Here is a 26,882-nt window from a genome sequence, read left to right on the forward strand (position 1 = left end):
TAGCACTGTGAAGCTGTGGAGGACATGGTAGGGCTGCAGAGGGACTGAGACAGACCCATGGGTGTTCTGAATCACCTTTACTAGGAAAGACTTTGGTTGGAAGTTCTGTCCTAGAAGATAAAAAGCACAGGAACCCAGCCCACATAAATTCTCTGCTTTAATGAAATATTTATTAGTGGAATGTAAATGGACTTCGGATTTATTTAGTTGCTGAAGGAGTTAATTAATGGTGTTATTGAAGACTGAAGGAAGAAACCATGTTTTCATCCTCTTTAGAGCTTTTCTTCCTAAATGATGTGGAGTTTTTACATTTTTCTCTTGGTGGAATCTATTACGTGGTTCTTGCTTGTTTGTTTTGGGTTTTGTTTGCCTTCTGTGATATAAATAGGAGTTGTACCTACAAACAGTAGTTGTACCCAGCCTTGTGATGGTTGGGCAGCTTGGGTTGGGTGAGGCCTCAGGTCTCCTGTGCAGCCCTCTGCCCAGAGTGTGCTCACTAGTGAGCTCAGACCGGGTTTCTCAGCTCTTCCTCCACTCCAGTGCTGAAAACCTTCAAGGATGGGGACTGCCCAACCTCTCTGGGCAGCCTCTTCTAATGCTTTGCCATCCTTGCTGTACACAGTTGTGTCCTGGAGGGGAAAAAGCTTCCCCTCCGAGCATTCTGACGGTTCCTTGTTTCATTTGATGCCTGCTCCCATGAGGTGCCCCAGGGAAGAGCCTTGTTGGTTGGTCCTGGCAGGGCACTCTGAAGCTGAGCAAGCCCTCAGCCCTGACTCTCTCCTCACCACAGGTGCTCAGGACCATTTTAGTGCCTCTCTGCTGCAATCACTTCAGTTTGTTGATGCCTTTCCTGTATGAGGAAGTCCAAAATTGGATTCAGTATTCTAGACTGTAGCCCTGGGACACTGTGATGGATACCAGCTATAATTCCTTCCTTCCATCCTGGACTCTTGTGATTTTGTATTTGATTAAAATGCCATTCCCATGGTATAGGTGGTAGATAAAACATTTCCATTTCATGGAGAGGTGAAAAGGGCAGTGTGTTTCCACATTGTCTGAGGGCACACACAGCAAGGTCTCAGTCTGCAGTGTTGTCCTCTGATAATCACTTATTTTGTATTATGGATTAAATTCAATAAATAATAAATCAGAAGTGCATCTATCTTTGGCATTGGGAACTCAATGAAGATAAAATGTTTTGAGGTTATATACCTTATGTGGCAGCAGAACAAGTTTTCAAAATCTGTTTTTTTCACTTCTTGTAGCTGTTGTGTTAAATTGTTTCAACATTCTGCACTGTATGGTTTGCTATATAGATGAAAACTGGATGCTGGAAAACTTGTATTTGCTTTGATATTTAGAACAAAGTGGATTTGTTGTCTGTTATCGTATGTATGATTTCTTTGCATCAAAGTTTAATGGGGTCAAATAGCACTAGAGAGGGTTTTCAGTCTCCTTTGGGAAGTTTAGATGCTATGCATGTGAGCACCTATCTTGTTTTAACCAGTTTTGTTACAGATTAAAACCTGAGATATGTGCTACTTTTGTGTAAAGCTTCCCTTAAATACTTTTTCTGAAATAGTATCTTTATGTGGCACTGCTTGTTGGGCAGCTTCCTCACTAAACTTTATACATTGTGGTTGATACTGGAATATAAGAGTAGGCTGCTTTTACCCAGGGTTTTTTTAATCATATTTCTTAAGGATATCACCACTTTCTTTTTTATTAGTGAACGAATTAATAATTTAGTTTGTGTATCTGTGTTAAAAGAGAGATTTTTAATTTAATTTTTAATTTTGAAGGCAGGGACTACAGTTCTTCTAAAACTGCAAAAGTAATGAAATAGAAACAAATTCCTTTTTTCTAAGGATTCTATTCTAAAGATTTCTTTTGTCAAGACTTCCTTGTCTGCAAGACTAAAATGCTTTTCCCCTTTAATTTCAAGTTCCCTGAATGCATTTTGTTTTTGTGAGTTAATAAAACCCTGATGGTTTCTCATGATAAGCATCAAAAAGGATTTGTGAATCAGCAGATGACTTCAGCCTGTATTACTCATGGAAATCTGTGTTGATCCTGTGATGATAGTGTATTCATCCTCTTATCTGTGCTTTTAATGACTGAAAATCTTGTAGTGATTCTGTGGCATTTTCCATATTAGCTTGCTGTTGTTTTATTAGCTCTGTTTTTAAAAGCATGTTCATTAACAAAACCCTTCCTGCTGACACTACTACTGGATAGTATAAATTATCTTTGGTAGTTCATTAAGGCAGGAGAAAAGAATTTTTTCATTTCCAAGGAAACATGCAGTTGCCATTTAACCTCCTCGTCAGTGAGCTGGGTAGAAGGATAACACTACACGAGGGCATGACTGTCAGTTTACTGTTCATTTCAAACTCTTCTTATCTGCAAGCTTCCACCAGAAGTGAAAATACAGTAAAATCTGATGTCAGGCCATCTTGTCCCCTTTCATCTGTCTTTATAAGCCCGGACTCTTGTGTTGACTGCTGCTAGTCACAGACACAGCAGCTCAAGATAGTTACAGAATTGTATTTGGACTGAACAGCTAAACACTTAGGAATTCTCATCTGAGTAGGATGTAAGATTGGAGAGAATCAATTTTTCTTCTGCAGTAGTTTCTAGGTTAAGATACTAATTAAACCCAGTGGGGGGAAGAAATTTTGACAATATGAAAGTCTCCTGGACACTGATTACAGCAGGGCAAGGATTTTACTGTTGCTCTGATGAGACCCTACTATTTTAGAATATCATTCAGTGTCCTGAAAAGATGGAGTTTTATGTATGTGCAGCTTGTAGTAGGTGCTTTTGCTTGAGTAATAGAATTATTTGGTATTGTTCCTAATCCTTCCACCTTATATCTGTATTACACTGCATTTTTCTTCCAGCTTGCAGAACTTTGAGGGCACTGTTTTTCTTGGACTATTTGTTGGTACTTGTTCTAACCAATTCTTAAAGTAATATCCTAAAAAAAAAAAAAATACTCAGAAGGCTGAAACTATTTTGAAGCCATTGGTGTATTTCAGAAATATGTTATGAAATAAAGCAAACTATTCCTGGCTGTTTGCCTGATTCGATACAAGCACTTCCTGCTGTTTGGAGTAACTGCTCACTGACTGAACAGCTCTTCACTGCACGAGCTCTTCTGTCAGCTGCACCCACACCAAAATCACCCATGGAAGTGGGGGGGTGCCCACACACAACTGTCATCACCATTTGGGGTATTCAACATAAAGGTGTTTATGCTTATCTAGTCTTATAGGTAAGTGTAAAGGAGTCAGCCTGCCTGGAAAAATAAGTGCTGTAGAAATGGCTTGTAATAATTTACAGGGCATCTGTCCAATGACAATGTGAATTTTTCTCACAACTTATAAATTTGCTGTTAATGTGATATAGACTTCATCAATAGTTGATTCACACATTTCAAGTTTCAGCTGCCTGTGCATTTAAATTACTCCAGAGACAATCTATACACTTGTTTGACTTCAAATGAAAGGTCATCAGCATCAGTCATGTCCAAAAATTAATAATTCGGACTTGGCTTTGACTCAAATACAAAATTAATTGAAGTCATATTAATTATGAATTCTGCAAAAGGATCCATACAAGCAGAAGTGCCTGCCTGGCTCCATTATTCTATAGGGATAGGGCCTGGTTTGCATCTGTCTTAAGACAGTGGGTGACTCAGTTCTTATGTTGGTAAAAGCTGTGTATACATGCTGTGAAATTGTGGTGAGGTATCTAATTGCAAAGAAATGGGTTTTGAACAGTGGTTCTTTTATGAAGAATCTGAGTATTAAGTATTATTATCCTTGGAAAGTAGTGTTCTGTAACTTTGAAATTCAGAATAATTTCTAAGAGTCTGCAGTGTAATTTAATAGAGCTGGTAGTGATAGATAGTAATCAATGTAATTTCTTGTGGATTTTTCATGGTTTTATACTTGCTTTGATTTCATGACACTGATTACCAGTATCTGTAAAAATCAGAATAATATAAAACTATTAAAATTAAAAGATGGTTGCAAGGAAAAAATGCCACGATTGATCACACAGAAAATTCTTAGTGTTGCTAGAAGACTTAGCTTGGCATTTCAAATGTGTGATGTTGTACTAATGCAAGGTCTGAGGCTTTCAGAATTCACATGGTGAAGCATCGTAAGCCTTTCCCAGTTTTGTTGAAGCTATTACATGTTGCTCTAATGAAAAAAAAGAATAAAGGGGCATGGAGAGTAGAGCAGCTTACCATGTCCTTTTATTAAGGCACATTTCTTGTGCCCGTTGTACGTGGTAGATTTCTGGACAACAGGAACATGTTCAGTAGTTGCCATTTGGAGGAAATACAGGTGATTGAACTACTTCTTGGGTAGCTGATGTGTCCAGAGAACAACTGTGCCAGGTCTTTTCTTAGTCTGTGCTTGGAAAGGAAGGAAAACTTGCACTGCAATAAGTTTAGAGCACTCTGACTGGTGATGTTATTGTTATCAGTGTTGTGTAAACAGATAGCACTGTTAAGAAAATATTTGAAAGACATGAAAACAACAACAAATAATTGTCATCTAAAAATCTAGCTGTTCAATTTCTCTCATCCTGATAAAAACAAGCTACTGCTAATAGTCTTGGAATAAATCCATTTAAATACTGGGAAAGCTTCAAAGAAGCTTTATTATAAGAATTAAATTGTATTTGCAGTGAAAGGGTAGAGGGAGCAGCAGAGAATGACAGAACAGAATAATTTATGTTGGAAGGAAGCTCTGTACCCCATCACATCCAGCCAGGCCAGCTTCAAAGTTGGAACCAATTTATAAAGTTTGGTATTTGGCTTGGAGCCTTATCTGGCCACGTTTTGGATGTTTCCAAGGAAGGAGATTCCACAGCCTTGCTAGGCAACCTCTTCCAATGTTTGACTGCTCTCATTGTGAAGGGAAATCTCCCTGCTATCTAATTCCTTGTTGCAAGGCATTAGCCATCTGTTGTATAGGTTGTTTTGAATAGTATCGCTTAGTCTTAATGAGTCCTGTGAGGCAAAACACTTAAACTCTCACTTTTCAAATTCAAATAAACCACTGTGTTCTGCAAAACTAATTGTTGGTGGCAAGGGTTTCATTTCTTTCTTCACAGTGAAGTCCTACTATTGAAGCTGCAGATTTGCAGGAAGTTTTGGGTTTATGTGCCCTCTCCTTGTCTGTGAAATTGCCCATCTGCATTTTAGGCAGCCACAGAGCCATCCTTCTGTTTCTCTGCTCATAGTGTTTGCTTGATATGCAAAACTTGTCCTAAAATGCATTGCTCAGATATTTAAAAAAGTGTTTACTTTCCAGCTGAAATCTTTATTATTAGTGAGTATATTTAGTCTTGTTAGTAAAGTACTTTCCCATTTTTTTTGCAACTAAGAGGACTAATTCCTCTTCTGGTGAATTTATTTCCTGAGATAGAATAAAGCATTTGTGTACATGCTGGTATGGTATCATGGGAAACTTCCCTTCCTGAATAACCCTAGAGCACTTCTGGAATACAGTTCTTTTTCTTAGTCTTAATTGAAGAGTGAGTTATTAATGATTGACAGCCTGCAGATGAGAGCTTGTTGGCAGTTCCTCTGCCCCTGGAGAATATAGCTGGCTAGGTCCTTTCATTTTTTTAAGCTAATAGAGTATCTGCACTTTTTTTGATAGCAATCGTAACCTAAGCATCTAAGGTTAAGCAGACTGCATCAGGCCTGCTTTGAAAGGAAAGGCTTTCAACTTAAAACTGGACTGTGTGACAAACATGGAGTTCAGTTGTTAGGGTTATAAGTGATTTATTTATGATTTTCTTTGAAAACATCTCAACTTCCTATCCCACTCTTTGGATGTAGACACAAAATTAAATCTCACGTAGAGATGCTTTTTTTGGGAAACAATACTCCTCAGTGGTTTTGTGAGGAAATAGATCCTGGTTGCTTTGTAGATGTTATTGTGTGCTTACTGAAGATACTTCTCTGGATCTCTGATTTCATGGAAAAACTGAAGAGATAGAAACTTTATTAACCTTTATTAACCCACAGCTGTAGGACGGGTTAGTTCTCAGCAGTGTAGGGAGCAACAGCCATCCCTGGTGCAGTGGAGTAATTGATAGCCCATATCTTGTTCGCAGTTTCCAATGGCTCTAGGGTGAGGATTTTTATAATAGAGGAGGCTGGAAAAAGGCTTCTGGTATTGCATAAGTTGTTACAGCTTTCAGCTTATCATTGGAAATGTTCGTGATATGGGTGTCTTATATCTGATTTGCTCAGTTATAAGGAACCCAACACAGTGGCAAGGTGCGTTGGAAAAGGGTGAAAAGTTTATAACACACCAAACACTCTCTGTATTTATAGCCTGAGTGGAACTTAATATGAGTAGCTGGTGGGGTTTTTGTTGTTTTTAGGGGTTGGTTGGTTTTGTTTTGCTTGGTTTTGGTTTGTTTTTTAAATCAAGACATGTCCTGAGCTATTTACATTGGCATGTTATGGCTGCGTGAGCTGTTTGATTGTTAGCTGTTCTTTAGTCAGCAGAGTGTTATCTCTTAGGAACTCATTGCTCTGAAATCTGAAAGTGTTTCTTTATGCCTTATTCTGTGCTGGGGGGCATCCTGGTGTGCTGGACAGCAAGGTCAAATCTGTAATGCTTGAAACCAAACAGGCTTTACAAGAGGAAAAACTCCAGCTCCTTAAACAAGAAAACACATCAAGTTTTCATTTTTGCCTGTTTGAGGTACAATTTTTTGAATGGCCTTGTTATTTTTGCTTTCTGAATACACTCAGAGTGTGTTACTATTTTGTTACGTTTGATGTGAATGGTGGTTTTGGATGTTGTTTACCTAAGAATTGTTAACCCAGAAAAATTTAGAGTCTAAAATAAATGAGCTCTTGGTTCACAGATAGGTAAGATACCTATCTTTAATGGAATTTTTCACAGGGGATAGCAAAATGTCTGGATAGTGCTCTGAGGGGAAAGTTTATAGAAACCCCTGATTTTAATTCAGTTCTGATGGAATACTAAATAATGTTGTTTTATACGACCTGTGCAGCTGCACAGCTAAGGTTATATGTGGTCCTCTGCATGAAGGTGTAAAGAGAAATCATTGGAGAAATACCACATTAGAGGAAAAAGAAACATGCAAGAAATGGCTTCCACATAATTTTTCTCTGACGTCATTAAATAATAAAAATTGTGTAAAATGTTGCATTTCAAATTACTGGCTCTATTCTGTGAAATTTATGGAAACACAAATCAGAAATGTATGTTATGTAATTTCTATGCTATATCTAAATAATCTGATAACTGCCAGGTATAAATAATCATAAATTCAAGTGTATCTCACTAACTAAAGATTGCAACTAGTTTACTTTTAAAACATAAACTTGCTTAATAATTAAATGGCACAGTGTGCCATTGGCAAAGTCGACAAGAACATAGGAAGGAGCTGAAAACATTTCAGACTTGAAAAGTACCTCAGAAATATGTTTAATTTCTGGACTAGAGCAGCAAAACATCAATATAAAAAGTTCTGCTTTTTAGAGATCATGTTTTACAGAGTATAGCAATATTAATTTTTCTTTTTCCTTTTTTCTTTTTTTTTTCCTTTCAGCCATAATCAGCAGACCACGTCATTTAGACATCCTGTGACAGGACAGGTTTCTCCAGAAAATATTGAATTTATTTTGCGAGAAGAGTAAGTAGTTTTATACCCCTGTCAAGAGATCTAAAACAGTAACACATTTACCTACAGCAGATTAGTACCTTAATTTATTGATAGTTCTTCCAATATTGTAGAAAAATTTAATTGCGGTTTGTGCTTAAAATTTTGCTTCTCATTCTGATAGTGCCTACTTCCAAGTCCTAACTTGGAATCAAAAACTGTCATTGTGATAGTTTCTGATTCCAAGCTAGGACTTGAGGGAAGATCTTTATCAAATCTTCCAAAAATTCCAGACAAACCTAAAAGTAAACAAAAAAATAACAAAATATACATAAACAGTAATGCTTTAGTCTTATATAAATATCAGGTAAACAGAACATAAATGTAAAGTGCATACTGGAAGGTTTGTATTTCTTTGGTTTTCTTATGTTCAAGATGTTCTACATTCATCACCTGTTTTCCTTTGTTCTAAAGAAATGGTGTAGAATATATTTGTGTCCAGCATATGTAATCTTGATTGCCTGATCAAAAAAAAACCAAACAAAAGTAAGAAATGTATGTGTTCAGTCCTGGTGAATTTGGATTGGTGCTGGATTGGATCATGCACCATTTCTCTGTAGGCTTCAGGTCCTCCTTGTCATCCTGGCTGCCTGCTAGATTGCTGCTGCCATCCTTCTCTAGTGGAATCACTGGCTATCTTCCCTAGACAGAAAACAGAGTCCTGGACAAAACTCCACATCACTTCTACAACCAAAGGGCAAGAAGAATGGCACAACACCAGATAGTTTTTCTTTTCCAGGCCAGTTTTCCAGCACTGTTCAAGCAGCCTCTGTCATAGAGCCTGGGCATCCTGCTGCGGTGCCCTGGATGTGAGGTTTGTGTGGCTGCCTGCACAATTCTGAGCTCTTCACATTTCAAGTTCTGGGACATTTAATTTGCTTTACATTTTGGTAGGACTGCTATGAACAGCAGTTTACAGCATTAAGAAAAATGAGGCCTAGAGGAAGGCTGTTTAACACTCCCAGCAGACTGAGCTTTTCCATGTCTTCTCTTGTGGCTTGGAGAAGTAAACATGGCTGTAGAGCTCTGAGATTCTGCTACAGCCCTGAGGAGAACTTCTTAAATAGTTTCAAAGCCAAACCAACAGACCAAAACCATCAATATCAGCAAAACCCCTAAAAAAAACCACAGGCTAAACAGTTGCTCTCCCCCAAGGCAAAGCAAAGCCAAGACCAAGTCCTATGTCAAGATGCCTGATGAGAACTAACATGAAATATAACATTGTAGGAGAGGGCTGTGGTTGGGTGTGAGGGCTGTGGGGTGGCTGCTGAGCTGGAGGTCACCCCAGCTGTCCCATGCCATGCAGGTGCTTTGCTGCTCATTTACAGGTATGAAACGAGCTGCTCCACCTCACTGTCCTAGTGAGGAGGACAGGTATTGTTGCAAATCAGCAAGTCTCACAGAGAGTTTGGGTAGCAGTCATGTGTTCCAGCTTCCATCCATTAATTGGTTTTTAATTTATCTGTTGTAAAGGTTCAGTCAAATTTAATAAGAATTTTAACATAGGTACTGGAAAATAGGTGTCTGGATAACCTCTTGGAGTGCCTGCCTGGATTAGTCACACTTGCCTAGGCTGTTTTTCATTTTGTAGTCATAGCAGCTGAGAAATTATTAAAAAAGGTATTGAAAGAAGTACTTGGTGGCACATGGATTTAGTAATCTTTAATGTATGTTAGAAACTTTCTTGGAGGAGAAATGGAAGTGCTTATGTGGAGGGGAATCTGATGAACATGTGGACTTCAGTTACTTGCACTGAGATGGTATCAAAACCACGAAAAATCTCACATTGTAGTAGAATTAGTAGAGAGAAGTGGTTTTAATTCTAAAAGAAGAGGGAATGGCTGGAGGGATAGAGAGAAGAGTAAGAGCTTCTAGTGACTGCTCAGGAGACAGTATTTGCAAGAATGTTTCTCTAAGCTTTGTTATTGGCGTGAAGAACATACAGTGTTTTTAAAATCAGATGTTTTTAATCTGTCAGATAAATTTGCTTTAAAAATGTCTTTTTCAAATGTGTGGGATGCTCTGGTTTCTTAGTTTTGTACCAGTTCTGTGCAGCAGTGGGGGTTTGCACAGAGGCTCTTCACCATGGTCCTGTGAAGACCTGAACTCTTCACCTGAGTTCCTGCCAGGCGATGATGTTGGCATCTGTGGATGTGTCTGGTGAAATCAGAGGAGCTGTTGGCACCTCCCTGTCCTAAGGCCTAGGAACTGGGATGGAGCTCTGCTATGTTTCCAGTCCTTTTCCCTCAGGCATCAGGGATTTCTTGGAGTCAGTGGTGTTGGTGGTGTGTCAGTTTGGAATCAGTGTTGGAGATCCCTGTCCCGTGATGAAAGGATTTCCACCAGGTCAGAGAGGCAGTCTCTGGGTCGGCATGGTCTATGGAACCTTTCCATTTTTTGGCATCTTTTTACCAAGACTACTTTTTCCTGTAGCTGGAGAACCCTGTCTGAGGCAGTAAGCACTCTTAAGGGTTTCATAAAAGGAGATTTGTTCTGTAGCACTGTTGTGACATGATTTGTTACTGACTGGTTGATTTTAATTTAAGATTAGGGCCAAGGGCTTGTCAACAGATGTTGACTGGGAGCTAGTGGGGAAAAGTGAGCACAAACTTGTCCAGGCTGCAGCAGACATATCTATTTAAAAGGACACATTTTACATCAGAAAAGTAATTTACAGTTGTGTAGAAATGATGAATGTGGGGACTGCTCTGGCCATTGCTCATCCTGGAAGCAGTCTTCTGGCAAGAAGATTTGGAAACAAGTTTTGGAAAATTGCACCAAGGAGTGATGTAATCCTAGCTTGATTATGACTCAGTTGTGAACCAAATGCCCTTGATTCACTTGATCAAATAAAAACTGGACACTTTCAGTAAAAGGCTGGGACTGTATTTCACTAGTATTTCCCCAAGGTGTTTAAACAATATCACATCAGTTTTGCTTTTCAAGCTGAAATTTGGTTTTCTCAACTCCATTGTAGCTGGAACCTGTAACTTTTGAATTACATTATCTTTTGATCCTTACACTGTTCCTTCTTCGTAAAGGTGTTCTAATTTAGATTTCTTTTTTCTTTTAAATAGTGAATTAGTAATTCCTTATTTCCTAAAACATTCTGTGCTGGGACCACTATCAAATAGTGGGATTTGATAGTGGGACCGCTATCAAATCCCTACCTTGTGCTCTTTTTTCCAAGCTTAGCAGTTTTGCTCACTTGGTGTATGGGGTGTGTGTTCCGTATCCTTCACTAGCTCTGCTTGAGAGCCAGCTTTTCTGCATGTCACTTTTAGGTTTCTTTTTTTCTCTCATGGAATGGTTGGTCATAGGTGACGGCAAGATTCAGCCCATGAGCTCATTGTTTGTTATAATAATTTAATTGTACTTTTCCTTCTCCCTTTACTAATAATTCCTAATGTTCTTTGGCTGCTGTTACTCATTGAGCTGATATTTAAAAATAACCTTTCCTTGGCAATGTTGTTTTGATAAAAGCTGCAGAGGTGGTTTTTATTTCTTCCTCCTCTGAATTACTTTTCTGTTGTTGCCACTGAATTCAGTTTCACATCATGGTTGTTTGTATTTGAAGTTTATTTTTCTACCTGTTTCTGCCAGCATTTCAGTTTTTGTCTAGAATAATTTTTATTTTCTTTTGACTTGTTCACCTCACAGTTTTTAGGATCACCTTGAAATAATCTGAGCATCTTGCTGTATGGGAAGCACCTCCAATTCACAACTGCTTCTTGACCTTTGTGCTTTGCTTTCATCCTTTTAGTGAACCCTTAATCCACAAACAGACCTTTCTTAAACAACTGATGGAGAACTGAGAATTAATGATAAGTCTGCTAGACAGGTGTTTGTTGTTTACACATGCATTTCTCTGAAAACAATCTATGATGGAATTACTGAGGATAGCTGTATATCATGTTTAGATTTCTCCTCCCATATCTTTGTTAAATAACAGTTCTTTAAGTAATTGGGGACAGAAAGGAAGAATCAGGCACATGCAGCCATGTGACTAATGTTAAACATTACTAGTTGTTTATTAGGAGCTGTATAATATTTGTCATAGGAGTGTGTTTGCAAATGAGAAGATAGTACTTTAAAAAAATACAAGACTTGAACATAAATGTAGACATATGGGGGGAAAAATATAGTGTGCTTAATGCAATGAGTGCTATCCTCTTTTTTTGTGTGTCTGATAAAACCTGTGTATCACCTCTGGGGAGAGAGCCATCTTATTTTATCTATTGCATTTGGTTACTATAGCAGCAAAAATACCAGGTGGAGAGGAAAGAGGAGACCCAAACAACCCTAAAATAAGTATCTACCTTGTTTACATGTATAGAAACACCAGGAGGGTTGTTTTTTTTTTTAATCAAGCTGATTAGGAAATTTATTAGTAATAAAACTACATTGACACAATGTTATTGCATCGTGTCTGATTCCAACAAATAAACTTTTTAAGTTGCTGGTATGGATGTGGATCTTCCAAGTCGACTGATCTTTATGGTCTCTCGTGAGTATTGCATTTTCAATATGGGCTACTGGTGTAATCATTGTTTTTTATTGTTCTTCTTCAGTGTTGGGGTTTTTTAATAACCCAAATGTTGGCAATGTAATTTTTTCAGCTGGTAAATATGGTTTCTGGAGACATACTAGCAATGTTTAGGTAGAGCAGGGAGTTGCTTGACAGGAGATATTATATAGAGTGTTATTTTCAAGTACTTAAAAATATTTACACAGTATTGGAGCTCCAAATGGACACACTGCAATTCTGTGTGTGTATTCACACACTTGTGGGAGGCAGTAAAAAACTAGCCTGAAAATAGTAAAACAGCATCACTACGAAGACAGAATGGGGTACCTTGGATAACAGATATTATCAAGCATCTTTGGTAACAGAAGCTTTGAACTAATGTTTCTGAATGCACAGAGTCAGTGCTGTAGTCACTTATTTTGGAAGTTGAATCTGTAAATTTTATTAGGACACTGTTAATTCCCTTAACAGGCCAGGATGGTTCAGGTAATTCTGCATATTCTGTCTGTTTTTACTTGCTTTTAAAAACACTGAGAACATTGATTAGCTGTTAAAAGACTTGAATACCTGAGTTTTATGTTCTGATTTCATGCAAAAATCCTACTGTATCCTTGAAATACTATATACAAATACTGAAATTAATTTGCAATTTTGTTTTGTGTTTTCTGTTAAATGTTGGGTGCAGCAAGTTTGCATCACCAGGTTTGCTGCTGAACTTTTTATAGGAGAATAATAATGTGCTTTCTCTTTCAATGGACTTAATGTGTCTTTTGCTTGCTATTTGAATTCTTCCATGGCAACTACCTCACATTTTTTAAAGAGCATTTTTCTTCTTGTGAATTTGAAGTTCGTCATTAATTTGATAGTACTAGAAAGGGAAAGCCTGGTTTCTTGGCAGTGATCACTTGTAGTAGCAAGTGGAAGAGAAATCACTGTATGATTGCATAGTAAATGCTTAGAAATTACATTTTTATCATTCTGTATTGTATTATGATTTTCTTATGATGGTCTTGTTAAACATATAGCTTATTTTGCTCTGTAATTCTTCTATTTTTTTTAAGTGCAGTATGTTTAACCTGCTGTGAAACAGCATTTTTGCAAATAGAGAAAATCTGTTAAATCAGAGTAGAAATATTAAGTTAAAACCGTTCCTCTGGGGTTATTTCTTCTTCATTATTTTTTTATTGGAAAGATTAATTCCAATTTGTCAAAATTTAAATTGTATTTTTCATTTTCATCAACAGGAATAGCTTAGTTAGGCAGTGTCATGTATGGGAAGTTTTTTAATCTGTGTTTTGCAGAGACTGGGTTAAAAGGTGATTAAATGCTGAACCAGGGTAGCTGGTCCATAAGAGGTGGGGCAAATTGACTCAAACTGACATGATGAAGTTCCCTTGCTTTAAAGGATGGCCAGGAATTTCAGGGGCTTGCTGTAGGTTGTTCTTATATCTTGGACCTGAGGTTATATATAAAATCTAGGAAGAAGGAATTTATGTCAGATATGGAAGATATAAATAAAATGGGACCTAACTTGTATTACTTACTTGCAAGCTTCATTGAAACCCTGGTCACAAATGGAAAAATATGGAAAAACCGCCTATCCAAGCTTTTGAACAGATAATTGTTCAGGTTGTAACTGAGGAAGAGCAGTGGTGGCAAATATTTTGTCCTTTATTAAACCTTGTGTTGAGCTACTAAAATCACAGACTCTTCTCTGTTCTCATGATAACTCAGAATTATTTATAATTCTGTGGTAACTCAGAATTATTCTGTTCTCTGTTGTGCTCAGATCTGGATTTCAGTGGTAGCAGCAACCATGGTTGGTGTAGCTTGTATACCATTTTTGGTTTTTCTAGTAAATGGCTTTGGTGACTGGGAAAAGGAAAATCAGGTGTTGTTAATTGTTTGTTTTGTTGTGTTTTCTTTTCTGATGTGACTCTATTGCCACTTGTTATTTGCTAAATTATGTTGTTAATGATTTTTGAAAATGCCACCTGTGGTTTTAATTTCATTTGATGCTGGTGTCGAGTTTGGCTGCTGAAGCTTCTCTTCACAGAGATTTTATTTTGCCCTTCTATCTATCCTCTCAATTCTTCATCTGGGTGGCTGTACTGAATTCTTACTTGTTGAACAGGTTCTTCTGGTAGGATTGACCTCACTTATGCCTTAAGTGGCTATCTGAGCTAGTTATCAGGATTTCTGGAATCTTAGGATGACTCAGAAATTATACATTTCTAACAACTATCTGCCTTGAATTGCACCATTTTGCTTAAAAGGTATTTTAATAATTCATATTGTGCTATGAATCATATTTTGGGCAGATTCAAAGATACAGCATTAAGTTAGTGAAAGATCTAACAGCAGTCAAGACTCAATTTGATTTTAAATAAAAAGCCTGTTATTGCCAAGTGCTGATTCCTGTCCTTTTCTCCCAGTACTGGCTCTTTCACAGGTTTGGCCAATTCTCTAAATTGGGCACAGTTTGGTTTCGCTGCATAGGCCTTATTTTCTCTCTTCCTGCAATCCTTGTTAGATCTTGATCCTCTCTTGGGTTTGCAGACAATTTGGCAGGTTTCTCCTTCCTGATGCATAGACAAATACCAATCATCAGATGTCACTGCTTGGGAAAGACTTGAAATCTAAATCACAGGAGTGGCGCAAAGGAACCTGCAGATGCATGGGAAATATTTGACTAACTTGTCATTCTTTTGCACACTGTGAATTTTAAACATAAAAAGGCCACACTGAATGTTTGAAACTATGTGCTTTAGATTATCTGGTTTTGTTTGCTTTCTAGACAGAATTCATCTATGTCCAACCAACAAGTAAACCAAAGGCCTTCAAGCATGGTCAGTGAAACGTCCACTGCAGTAACTACGGCTGCTGTTGATACAAAACCTGGCTCTAAGGTAAAGGAAAAAGCTATTTTTTTCAGCTTGTTGATCACAACTTCACTAATTTTAAATCCAGTGTTCTTATGCTGATTTCAGTAGGGCTGTGGATTTAGCTAGAAGCCTAGTAGGACCTCAGAGAAGAGGTAATATCTTCTACTCAGACACAAACCTTTTGACAGCACTGTATACCCACATGACAGCATTGAATGGTGACTTCTTACATTGTGATTATTGGGACACAGAAAGTTTGAGACTTACAAGTGGAAGTAAATATATATAATATTAGTATTTCAGCAAATGTTTTGGTGGTCCATTGTACATGGCCAGAAGTGATGCATGATACCAGGAATTTGCAGTTCTTATTTTTTCATGAAATCTTACTGCCTTTCCTCCTCCTAGTAACAATTAAATCCCTTTCTGCCCTCACTGCATTGCACAAGCAGTGCAGGCACCAAGTTCACACACATAATGTTTAATAATAGAAAAGTCCATTCCTTGTCATTGACAAAGGACCTGTGTCCATTATTGAACACAGTATAATAAAGTGCTGTACTTGAAGTGTCACCATCTATTTTAATACTTCTTTGACCTTACAGTAAATTACAGAACAGTGAGAATGGTAGTGGGTGGATAAAAGGGATAGAGCAATATTGAAAGAATTAGCAGAGATAATTTTCTTAACTCTGACTGCAGTTCTTAAACTTCTCAGTTGTTTTTTTTAAATGCAAAAGTGGGCAGCCTTTTATGTAACTGAGTTTAAGAAAGGACTTCACCATATTGATTGCAAAGATCTTTTGTTTAGTTGGAATACTTAAAATCTTTTACTAATATTTTGATATGCTTGAGTACAGGAGGTGATACAATTTCATGAGAAGCTGAAAATTAATTTTTTAAAAATTATTTTTTTAAAACCTACAATGTATAAGTTATTGAACCAACACAAAGATTGTAATGTATCATATCTCAAGAATGCATTTATCTTTAAAGTGCTAGATGAAGTGATCACTGCAAACAGTAAGCTTAGTAGGTTGCTTGAATTATTTGAAACACTTCTTTTTGATGTTTGAAGAGTTGAATTTACCAAAGCATGTTGGCATTTGTTTTTACTGTATTTATCCTGCTAACTCTGATTTTTTAATGCCTGCATTAGAGGCAGAAAACTCATTTTTTCCCTCTTTAAACCAGCAAAAACTTACTGGGGACCTGATAGGGTGCTTTGAGCTGGGGAGTTCTCCAGTGACACAGTTAGATTTAACTTGGCCAGGATCACACTTCTGCCAAAACATGTGCATCCTCTGAGCCCTGCTCCTGCTGCTTCCCTCTGTCACCTGCTTGCACTGATCCAGCAGAGACCAAAAACGGGGACTGGATTCCATTCCCAGCCACCCCCATGCTGGGGGCGTGTCAGAACCACACAGCTGAACAGGAGGGTACTGCTTTCTTCATCACAGCTCAGAGAATGTCCAGAACCACCTCCCAAAGCTTTGGTTGATCTGGTTTTGGTCTCTCTTTCTATTCTGTTTGCAGTCCACTGTAAGGGTGGCTGTGCATGCTTATGGCAGGCACCCAGGTGTGGATTTTTTAACACATGGCAGCTTTAGACTTAGAATAAAGCTCTCACAGAGGCTTTGCCAGCACTTTGCTTCTCCACCAAGTTTGTTTTTATAAGATCCATTCTACTTTGGGTCCTTAAGATGAACCAACATCTTTCCTACATATGCTGTGTTTCATCATTGCATGTGTTAACAGGCTTGAAATCACTTCTCTTGTTTTGTACAGTCAGAAGATCTGTTGAATTCCTTCACAGTCTAACACAAAACTTATTTCAAGTGAACTAGTAGTGAGAAAAAAGGCTGTAAAATGACCTGTGTCCTCTGCTTTGAGATTGACTTTTAGGAGGTTGAGAATAGATTTTAAAGTCCTTCCATCTATTTCTAAATGTTTTCTTCCCTGAATTCCTAATCATTCTTTCAAAGAGTGTGTTCTCAGATGCAGACATGAAGCACAATCATGTTCATGCTCTCTACTTAGCCATGGCTAATATTTTTTTTTTTAATGTTTCTAAAATGTGGTCCTGCAAATGCCATCACAGAATGGTGTATGCATAGTGCTGGAATCCTGGCCAAGTTCAGCCTTTTTTTCTATAGAGCTGTGCACATTTGGGGCCAGTATATTGATGCAGGAGCTGTCTGAGTAAATAATTGAAAGACTTGAGACCAATGCAGTCTATCCTACTCTTTGACATTTGAGGGGTATGAGGTTGAAGGAATAAAAAGCAAAAGGGCATTTTGATAAACTGCAATTATTCTCTGTCCCAAAGATCTTGTTCATAGCCAGTTCAATTACATGATTAACCATATTAAAAGCCATTTATATTGATTAATAATTAAGGTTATGGAGGAATAAGGGTCTGCTTCAGTTTGACAGTAAGGTACATTTGGAATTTAGTCTGTTGAAACATCTCATGATGTAAATGAAAGTTTGTAAATGTTACTGTGCCACACAGGACTTTGGCCAAGTCAAAAATGAAAGGACTGTAGGGAATGTATTTACTATCTGCATTTTGAGAGCATGTTGGATGGGTTCTGCATAACAGAAGTGATTGGATAGTTGATGACACTGGTGGTTGCTGGTATTTCTCTGAGGTAAACTGGTGAGGAATCCAAGTAAAGAATGTGTCTAGCAGCTGGAGCAAGCAGTGGTGACAGGAATGTGATGTGCCAGCTCTGGGGCTGTCTGGAGCTGGAGTGCAGCACAGGGTCCAGTTCACAGCCACTGCATGGGAATGCTCAAAGTTTGGTGATTTTTTTGGAGAGTTGCAGATTTTTCTATCTGAAAAATAAGGATTAATATCTCATTTTCTTGGAGATACTGAAAGGATTTATAAGTTCATTTCTAACTGAAACACTGAGATTTTTTGACTTGAAGAGTTTGACTTAAACAGGTGGCTTTTTATGGGTTGACTTTTTAAAAATTCCTTCTAGGTTGAAAGTTCCATGTTTTATTATGCATATATATTTGCATATTTTGACCAAAATGCAGTCTTCCTCTTTACTATTTTAAATATCTGTTCAAAAAAGAGAGCCTGTCTGTACTTTTTTTGTTTGTCCAGTTTCAAAGAAAGAAAAAAATTACATAATATGTTAGCAACTTTCCTCCTCAGCTACAAGCTACTGTAAGAAATAAGATGAGGCAGTGATGGAAAGGGATTTGAAAATTTTGGCTTTTGACATTTTTGAGTTTTGTTGCGAAAACTCAGCAGTCATTCACAAGCAAGTCAGCATAACAAATGCACTGAAGTCAAAAGTGACTTTTGTGTCTTCAGTGATACAGACAGCTGTGCTGACCTGCATTTTTAAACTTCTGCCAATGATATCAGAAGAATTCAAGTTAGGAACAGACTACTGCAGTGCAGAGAAATAGTTTAAAAATACACCTTTTCTTTTAAACCAATTTCTTAGTATAGCTAGTGGAAACAAGGTGTGACCAAGTATCTGTTATGCTTTGTTTTATTCCAGAGCAGAATGAGATAATCAATACTGAAGATTAAAAGAGAATTTTAATTACATAAAGCACCATAAAATGATCCTTTTGTTTCCATTATGGGTATTGGATTGACATATAATACACAGCCTTTGGACAAATTTTCCTACTCCTGTGCCGTAGATATTATTTGGTCCTTTGACCAAGTCCAAGGATGATTTTTCTACATTGTGGTCTGCATTTTAAAATTATTAAGATCAGAGAAAGTGCTTGATTAAAATATCTGATTAAAAAAACCCCCAAATTTAAATGCTGCTGTAAGGCTAGATAAGCTGCACTTCAACTGCTCCTCAGTTCCTTCACCCTTCCAAAGATCTACATGAGAGAAAGATTAGGAAACTAAATTCTGTACATTTTGTAAATTGATTTATGTTCAGCTGCAAAGTACAGATAAAGTAAAAACAAAATAAAAATAGATTTTTGACTTTTAGAGCTTTAGCAAATTTGGGCCTCATTATTTTTCATCACCCTTTTCATGTTGCTGTTGCATCTTAACATTTGGCAGCAATTTCTAAAAACTCAATTGTCTTGTTTACTTCTCATTTTTCTTTACAAAAGCCCTTACATGGCTGTGTTTGCCCACAGCCAGTGCTCTGCAGCCTGTGGGCTGCAGGTCTGGCAGAGACAAAGCCTGGGAGATGTGGTGATGCCATCCTGACCTGACTTCTTCTATGAACTGGCTTTTGCCAGCTGGATGATAGGGGCACCTCCTCAGAACCCTGTTCTACAGCCTGCCCTGCTGAGTTTGTGCCAGCAGCCCTGGACAGGTGGACAAGTATGGGCTTTTTCCTCAGGTGAGCACCTGTGGTGCCCTAGGTGCTGCTGGGTCTTGTGCAGGCTCTCACTGAGCTGTCTGGGGAGGTGGCAGTGCTGGGGAAATCCTGCTCCTCACTCCTGTTAAATCTGCCTCACTGCTTTATATGCTGTAACACCAAGAAAGAAGTGCATTTTTTCATGCTGGTTTTAGCTAACCCTTCATTAAGACAGGAAATTTAGTGCAGGTTGGTAAAGTCTGGCCTTCATCAATCAATCAACAGAATCCATTTAAAGTTATAATATTCTGCTAGAATTATTTACATTATAGACAGCAGTCTTCTAGTCCAGATGTTGCCTGACTGGCAGGAGCAGTACACTGAGATTTTTTTTCTGATGTTATCCCTTGTGTGTGATGAATATACTCGTTTCCAGAGCTGCTGTTTGCCTGCAGAGCATCTGTACCCTGACAAGCTCAGAGATTAAAAAGAGAGACACTGTAGGAGAGAATTTGGGCAGCTCTTTTCTTGGAGAACTTGGCAGCAACTGTAAGGGTGGTGTGTCCTGAAGCACTTGGAGGAGCAAACTGGGCTGAGGCTGGAAAAGAGCAGGCAGATTACTCATTGAGTGATTCGTGCTTTTTCACACATGGATAGGCCTTGCTTGTTTGTGTTTGAAATAGTTTTGTCCATGTGGGTCAAAACTGAGGTTTCAGTAAGACACAGATCATTACCTAGGCCTTGTGGTTTCCACTGGCTGCTGTGTAGGTCTCTTCCCTGGTAGTGTCACTGTCTTCTCCTTTTGTTTGCAGGGCCAGAGTCCAAGCATTTTATTAAGCTATCAAGGTTGTTTGAATTTAAACAGGAAGGAAAAAGTAAAATCCACCAAAAAGACCCCATCAAAACCCCCCCAAAAAGCCAAACAAAGAAGAGCAAGAGTAAGATTCATCTGCTCAAAGTCCTGTGTGTGTAAGAGACTTGTGCAATATTTTCCACAGACTTGCATGCAGCTCTCAAATATTCTTTCCAAGCACAGTAAAATTTCCACAGTTCTGCCTTCTGACTTGACCCAGCAGTGCTGCTGCTCTTCAGCAGGAGCTGGCACACCATCCTGATGAAGGTGGAGGATTGACTTTGCTCTGTTGTAAATATCATTGCCTGTTTACTTGCCCTTGAAAATGCCATGAGTACTTTGTTGCTGTGTAATGAAGTATAAGTTATTGCAGTGAGAGTGTTTGTAATATGAAATGAGTCTCAGTACGGTTTAGAAACCACTGCTCCATTATACTTTGCAGGTCGTGAAGACTGGAAGCAAAGTTCACAGCTTTGGAAAGAGGGAACAAGCCATCAGGAGGAATCCCAATGTTCCTGTGATAGTAAGAGGCTGGCTGCACAAACAGGTATGCATCTGATCACCTGGTTCTGTTCATATATTCAGTGCAAGCATCAAGGAGGAGCCAGTGCTTCCAAGGACCTGAGAAAGCAGAAGCTCCAGTGTTGGTGGCACAGGGCAGTGCTGGGTACTTCCACAGACTTCCATAGTGAGGAATTTGTGCTTGGGAAGTGTGAAAATCAAGGCTTACAAATGGGTTTGATTCAGAAGAGTAAACTGATAAATGGACATCACCATCACAGCTGAGTGTTGAGGCTGTAACTTTGTTATCTAAATGTGGTTATTTTCCCTGGTTTATCCTGCTGGCTCAGTGTCAGGCTGATCTTTGACTCCCTCAGAACACAGTCAGCCTGAGGCTGGCTGTGAAGGCCTTATTCTATCTACTTGGTTATGCCGTTCTACCCTGATCAAAGGCTTCATTCCAGTCCCTATGCCTTTTTGTTCTCCAGAAGCAGGAGGGGGAAAATTATGGGAAATGGGGCCATGTAGCCAGCTGACAGTAGCCAGCAAAGGCTGGATTATAGAATTTCATTCAATGAACAGAATTCTACAGCTGCTATGTCTTGAACTCTTAAGCTGACAGAAACACATCTTTGAGTGTAATAAGTAAATAAAGCTGTTTGTTATATGAGAATAATTCCCCTGCTTCTCATTTGGCAGCCCGTGTCTACCGGATTATCACCAGAGATCCAGCAGCTAGATTTAGGGGTGGTCAGGAGAAGGCTGAAATCTGAGGCTTACAATTATGGTTTTACATGAAAGTAAAATAGCTGACAGCTGTCTGCTTCCTCCTGGGTGGAGAGATGTAATTCTGCTGTGTTCCACTCTCAGCTCTGTTGACATCCACTACCCAAGTCCATTAGTTCTCAGGACAGAATCAGAACTCAGGCGCAGTATGTGTTGCCATAGCATGAGAATGGGAAGGGGAGAAAGTCCTTCCATAGTTAATTTGATTGCAGGAAGGAGGAGGGAAATAGCTAGGGCAATGTTGTATATCCTATTTCCTTCTGTCCCCTAACCTTGCTTGTAAACCCTTAAAATCTGAAGGTGCTTTTTATCCTGCTGGTCCCATCGAAGCCTACCTGACCTGAACAAGTTGTACTTGCCTAGGTTAAAGTCTGGCAATTTTAAAAGCTTCAGAAATTAATTTCAATGCAAATAATCCTCATTCTGACAAGGTTATCTATATCTATACCTATATATATCTCCACAGGCATATTATATTATACTTCATTAAAATTTGCACATTATGCATCCTGTTTTATTTCCTAAGGAATATTTGATTAAATTACATTTTAGGCATGGGTAACATATGGTGATTGAATTATAGGATATCATTGCCTGAAATGTGAGGTCATACTTCACAGCTGTATAGTGATTTTCATTTGGTCTGCAGGCAATCTTTGTTGGAGTTTGTGCCATCCAGAAACACACTTGGTTTCCTTATTGCAGATAAATGTGAGCAGATAAAATAAGCATTGGTTGTGTACAAGGTTAATCTGAATGCTGTTAGGGACGAGGGTTTAATTACTTAATGAAAATTAGCAGTTTGACTATTCTGCCCTCATTACTTTATAGCTGGATGTTTTGCCTCTCATCTTTCTTAGTACACAATATTTTGCTAAGATAGAAACCATTTGTTTTGCACTTAGTAATCATGTTTACCTAAACTCCTGGTAAACTACTCACTGGATCAACACTGTGTCTGTTAACTTTCCTTAAATGAAAAGTGTCCCACATTTCTTGCATTTCAGGACAGCTCTGGAATGAGGTTATGGAAGAGACGATGGTTTGTGCTTGCTGATTTTTGTTTGTTTTACTACAAAGGTGAGTAAATATTAGCTGTTTTGAGTTGGTATGAACAGTTCACCTGTACAAATCATGGTGAATGCATGAACTGACTGAACTCTTCAGATAAAGTTAGTTGTTCTGAGATGAACAGTGCAACAATTGCTTGGCCAGATATCTTAAATGCACAGCAAATTCCAGGCCAGAGTAGGGGAAGCAAAGGATGCTGTATGATATTTTTTCACATGATTTATGTTTGGTGATTGCCACAGTTTACTTTGCAGAACATCTGACTGGAATAAATAAGATTTATCCTATCTCTGGTCTGTGTTCTGGTACCTACTTGCTTGCACTTGGACATCTGAGTTTTTTGAGAATGTGCTATCGTCAGATCAGGGCATTGGTTCAGTTTTAATCTAAGGGACAAAGTAAGAGTGAGAACTTCTGAATCCAGTGATTCTGCCAAAAAAAAAAAAAAAGTTTGAATGTGATCTTAGCCCAAACTAGGTATTAGATAAGGTTATTTTTAAGTTTGAATACTTCATGTGCTACAATTTTTGGAAAGCATTACAGAATCTCAGACTTGGAGTTGATATTTCTAGATGCTGAATTTCTGCTGTCGATCCCTTGGAGCCAGCAGCAAGAGAGATTTCCTAATTATAGCCATTAGCCTGGATGTCCAGTGCTAAATGGAAGGTCCATCATGTTTTGCAGCCTGTCACTGTTCATTTGGCACAATAAGCTTTATACTTCAAGTGTATTCTTCTGGCTGAAGCTAAAAAGCAGCATCCAACCCCCCCCCCCCCCCAAGAAAAAAAGAAAAAAAACTGAATAAAAACTCAATCTGATTAAGAAAACAAACTCCAAACTTTTCTTCTTTAAAACTAAAACATTTTTCTTGCATGTATTATTGGTGTTGAGTCCTAAGTGAATTTGTGTGAGAAGGGACTTCAGGAAGTGTCCCATCCCAGTGCCTGGTGAAAGCAGGGTCAGGAAAGGAGTCAGCCCAGGTTGCTCAGGGTTTAATCAAGTCAGGCACTGAAAAGCTCCAAGGATGGAGAATGCCACAGCTTGTCCCTTGGCCTGTGCTCCTGCTGCTCTGTCCTTGGGAAAATGCTTTTCCTTATGTTCAGTCTGAGCCACTGTTGTTTCTGCTTAATTAATGCCTGTTTTCTCTGTGTCCATAAAGGAGAATATATTGTTAGCCCACTGAACAGTGCAGGGAATTAAATTCTATTTCTTTATTCCACAGACAGCAGAGAAGAGTCTGTTCTGGGGAGTATCCCATTGCCCAGTTATGTCATATCTCCAGTTGGACCTGAAGATCGTATAAATCGCAAATTTTCTTTTAAGGTACATTTGCAAAGCTTATCAACGAATCGCAGTTTATTTGCATTAGAAAAGCTGCTGTTGTAAACAAGAACACCATCTGTTTTCCTATTTTACTTGTTACTAGCTTTTAAAAGCAGACAGGTTTATTGACTGCCTGTTCAAATGTGACATAGCACTTTTTTTTTTTTGCTTATGAATTGACATTCACGTCTGTTACTTTGTAAGTGTCCTTAGAGCTTAATGAAGTGTCCCTGAGTAAAGAGCCTGTTTCCAAAATCAGAAATTAGTATTGACAAGTTGTTCCAGTACTGTGTACAGATTGAAAGAAAAGTTGTCTTATTTACTTTGTAATAGAGTAGCTGATCTCATAATGGACTGATGTCTATTTGGTTTTGTTCTGGTTTTTTTAAAAAGAAAAGACTCGACTCAGATCTCACAGGTAGAAAATGACAGCACTTAGTCATCCTAAGTGATATGGACTTTTTAAAAGGCAAAAGTACTCTTGTTTGATATAGTTTATGGGTGGTTTTGTGGTTTTTGTTTTTCTAAAAATAAATATAATTTTATAATTTACAATTCTAGTCTTCATTATAAAAGCCCACAGTAATGAAATAAAACATATATTTCTTGATAGTGCCAAAACCTGACTACCCCAAATGATTGTTAAAGCTGCTGCACTTAAGCAAAGTTGAGAAACTTCCATGCCTGTAGCAGATTTAAAGTCAGAGCAGAACTTGTTTTTCTATCAAGCAAATCGGCTATGTACTTAAAACTAATTTACAAATCAGGTTTTGATCAGGCACACTTAGGAGATCTAGAAGGAATCTCTGTTTAAATATTTTCTGTGCTGAAATTATGAAGAACATGTGACTTTCTCTTGCATTTTGATTTTTTTTTTTGAGTTGTTTTAAAGTTGAGACTGCCTTTTTTTACTTTCAGTTCTATGTTAAAGTGGATAGTGGTTTGAAATTTATTAAGCAAATATTAACTTGGGAAATGTGTTTAAAAAAGACCCAGTGCACTTTGTGGAAATGTTTATTGTACTTTTTCAAATGCATTAAGCATGAGTTATCAGGATAAAACTACAAAGAAATCTTTGTTTAAGAAAAACATTCCACCTCCAGTATTTACTGAGTGTGATTCATAAAGCCCTCCTTTTCTAGAGCCTTTTCCTAGGAGGAAGCATGTACTGAAAGAGGTGAATTCAATGTACTCTTCTAGGGTTCCCTGCTTTTTGTTTTGTTCAAATGGTGTTTACACACACTCTTAAGTCACCACTGGCCAAGTGGAGTGGAATCCATGGTTTGGTCATGGTTCAACCTTTCCAGAAGCAAATGCAGACTTGTCCTGTTCATTTAAGGATATCATACCTGTATGAGCTCTACCAGCTATTTCATCTGAGTCTTTTTCTGGAAATACCAGGAGACTTTCCACACAGGGTCTATCTATATCTATTGATATAGGTAGAAATAGGGTGTTGATAGCAAAAGAAAGTTTATGCTAGCAAACTCTGTAAAAAAATAAACATTTCATGCGTAAGTTTGTCAGGCCAGTTGTAACTCTGCTTTAGGTGTTTGATGATTGACTGCAGGCTGGGAGCTGCAGTGTGATTTTATTCAGACCTAGCTCCAAGGGCAGCAGGAGGATTTTGTGCAGTTCCTGTGGGACTGACCCTGTCCAGCACTGATGTTCAGTGGTCACAGAGTTGGCTGTGGGCACCTCACAGGAGGAGCACCCTGTGCTGGCACCCATCACTCAGCAGCCATTGCCTTTATCTCCTCTCTTCAGAACACCTCCAGACCCAGAGCCTAGTGGGACATTCTGTCTCACAGTGTAGCACAGCCAGAAATAGAACACACAAGCAGATTAAGCCCAAAATAAAGATAAGACTTTTTTTTTTGCATTGAAGACCTGAATGAGTGGGAAAATGTGCCATGGCACTTTTTACATTTGGCCCATTCTTTGTTGAGATTGTTGTAAATCTTCTGTTACAACAGGATTGCCTCCCATTTGAAGCAGGAGTGAGTTTGGAAGCTAGGAAAACAGCAAGACTGGAAAAAAATTCAACTCTTTTATTTGCAAAACTAGAGGGAGGATTTTTGCTAAGCAAATACATGGGTGCTTTTTGCATATGATTTGGTTAGAAGGAAGCTTGTAAAGCACATGCTCACTGGGTCTGTGCTGAACCCTGCAAAGTGTTAAAACATGTGCTGTAGGAGTTATCAAAATCCTTTTCCTTTCATCACCTCCCAAGGTCCAGCTTAAGTTTTTGTGTCTCTTTGGGTGTTTAACAATTACAGGCCTATAGGCTTTTGAAATCAATCAAACCCCTACTTTGAAATATATCAGTATGTGCATTTAATTCCTTTTGTTTAGAAACTGTGCTTTTAGGTCTCTATCTTGATACAATTTTTGAATCTTGACTCTTTTTTGACTCTTCTCTATTTGTGCCAAGCAAAGTGCTGTGACTAGCTGGAAGCCACTGTCACTAAGCTGTGTGTGACCCTAGAACTCAGGGTCCTTACTGCATTTTTAGTTCAGCAGCTCGCATCCTAAATATATTTAGTTAACCTAATAGCTGCATTTTAAAAAAATAGTTTTTTGTTGGTACCAATATGAGTGAGCACAAATTTGTTGTTTAGATTTTGATGTGACAAGGCTTGCAGAGCATTCATATATAGCTGGAAATACTTCCTGTGATTAGCAGAGAAGTGGCTGTACTTTGCAGTTATACAATATTTTTGGACAGGAATAGTAGTATCAGTTTATGGAGGTTCACGTCATCACAGTCTCTTTCGAAGCCTTGTTGTCCTCAGATAAGGAAAATTATTTTTAATTGGTCTTACTAATGGAAGTATTTGTTCATTGCTTAGACAAGTGAAACCAGGACAAACTTCCTGTCTGTTTCTTTGATTTCACTG

General features: G+C 38.2%; 1 protein-coding gene across 12 annotated transcripts in view; it reads left to right on the plus strand.

Moving 5' to 3' along the window:
- The window catches only part of PLEKHA7 (pleckstrin homology domain containing A7), a 146,089-nt gene that overhangs the window by 76,493 nt on the left and 42,714 nt on the right, over positions 1–26,882 (plus strand). For 9 of the 12 annotated variants that reach the window (XM_071427866.1, XM_071427867.1, XM_071427868.1 and 6 more), the window contains 5 exons: positions 7,621–7,704; positions 15,057–15,168; positions 20,744–20,848; positions 22,596–22,668; positions 23,882–23,982. In XM_071427866.1, the coding sequence (XP_071283967.1) occupies positions 7,621–7,704; positions 15,057–15,168; positions 20,744–20,848; positions 22,596–22,668; positions 23,882–23,982 (475 nt within the window). Of the gene's footprint in view, positions 1–7,620; positions 7,705–12,081; positions 12,239–15,056; positions 15,169–20,743; positions 20,849–22,595; positions 22,669–23,881; positions 23,983–26,882 lie in introns of those variants that run through there. The other 3 variants (XM_071427870.1, XM_071427874.1, XM_071427876.1) reach the window with 2 other exon arrangements.

The sequence above is a fragment of the Agelaius tricolor genome, unplaced genomic scaffold (genome assembly GCF_023055355.1).
Source record: "Agelaius tricolor isolate 1412-34295 unplaced genomic scaffold, bAgeTri1.0.p SCAF_5, whole genome shotgun sequence".
Taxonomy (NCBI): domain Eukaryota; kingdom Metazoa; phylum Chordata; class Aves; order Passeriformes; family Icteridae; genus Agelaius; species Agelaius tricolor.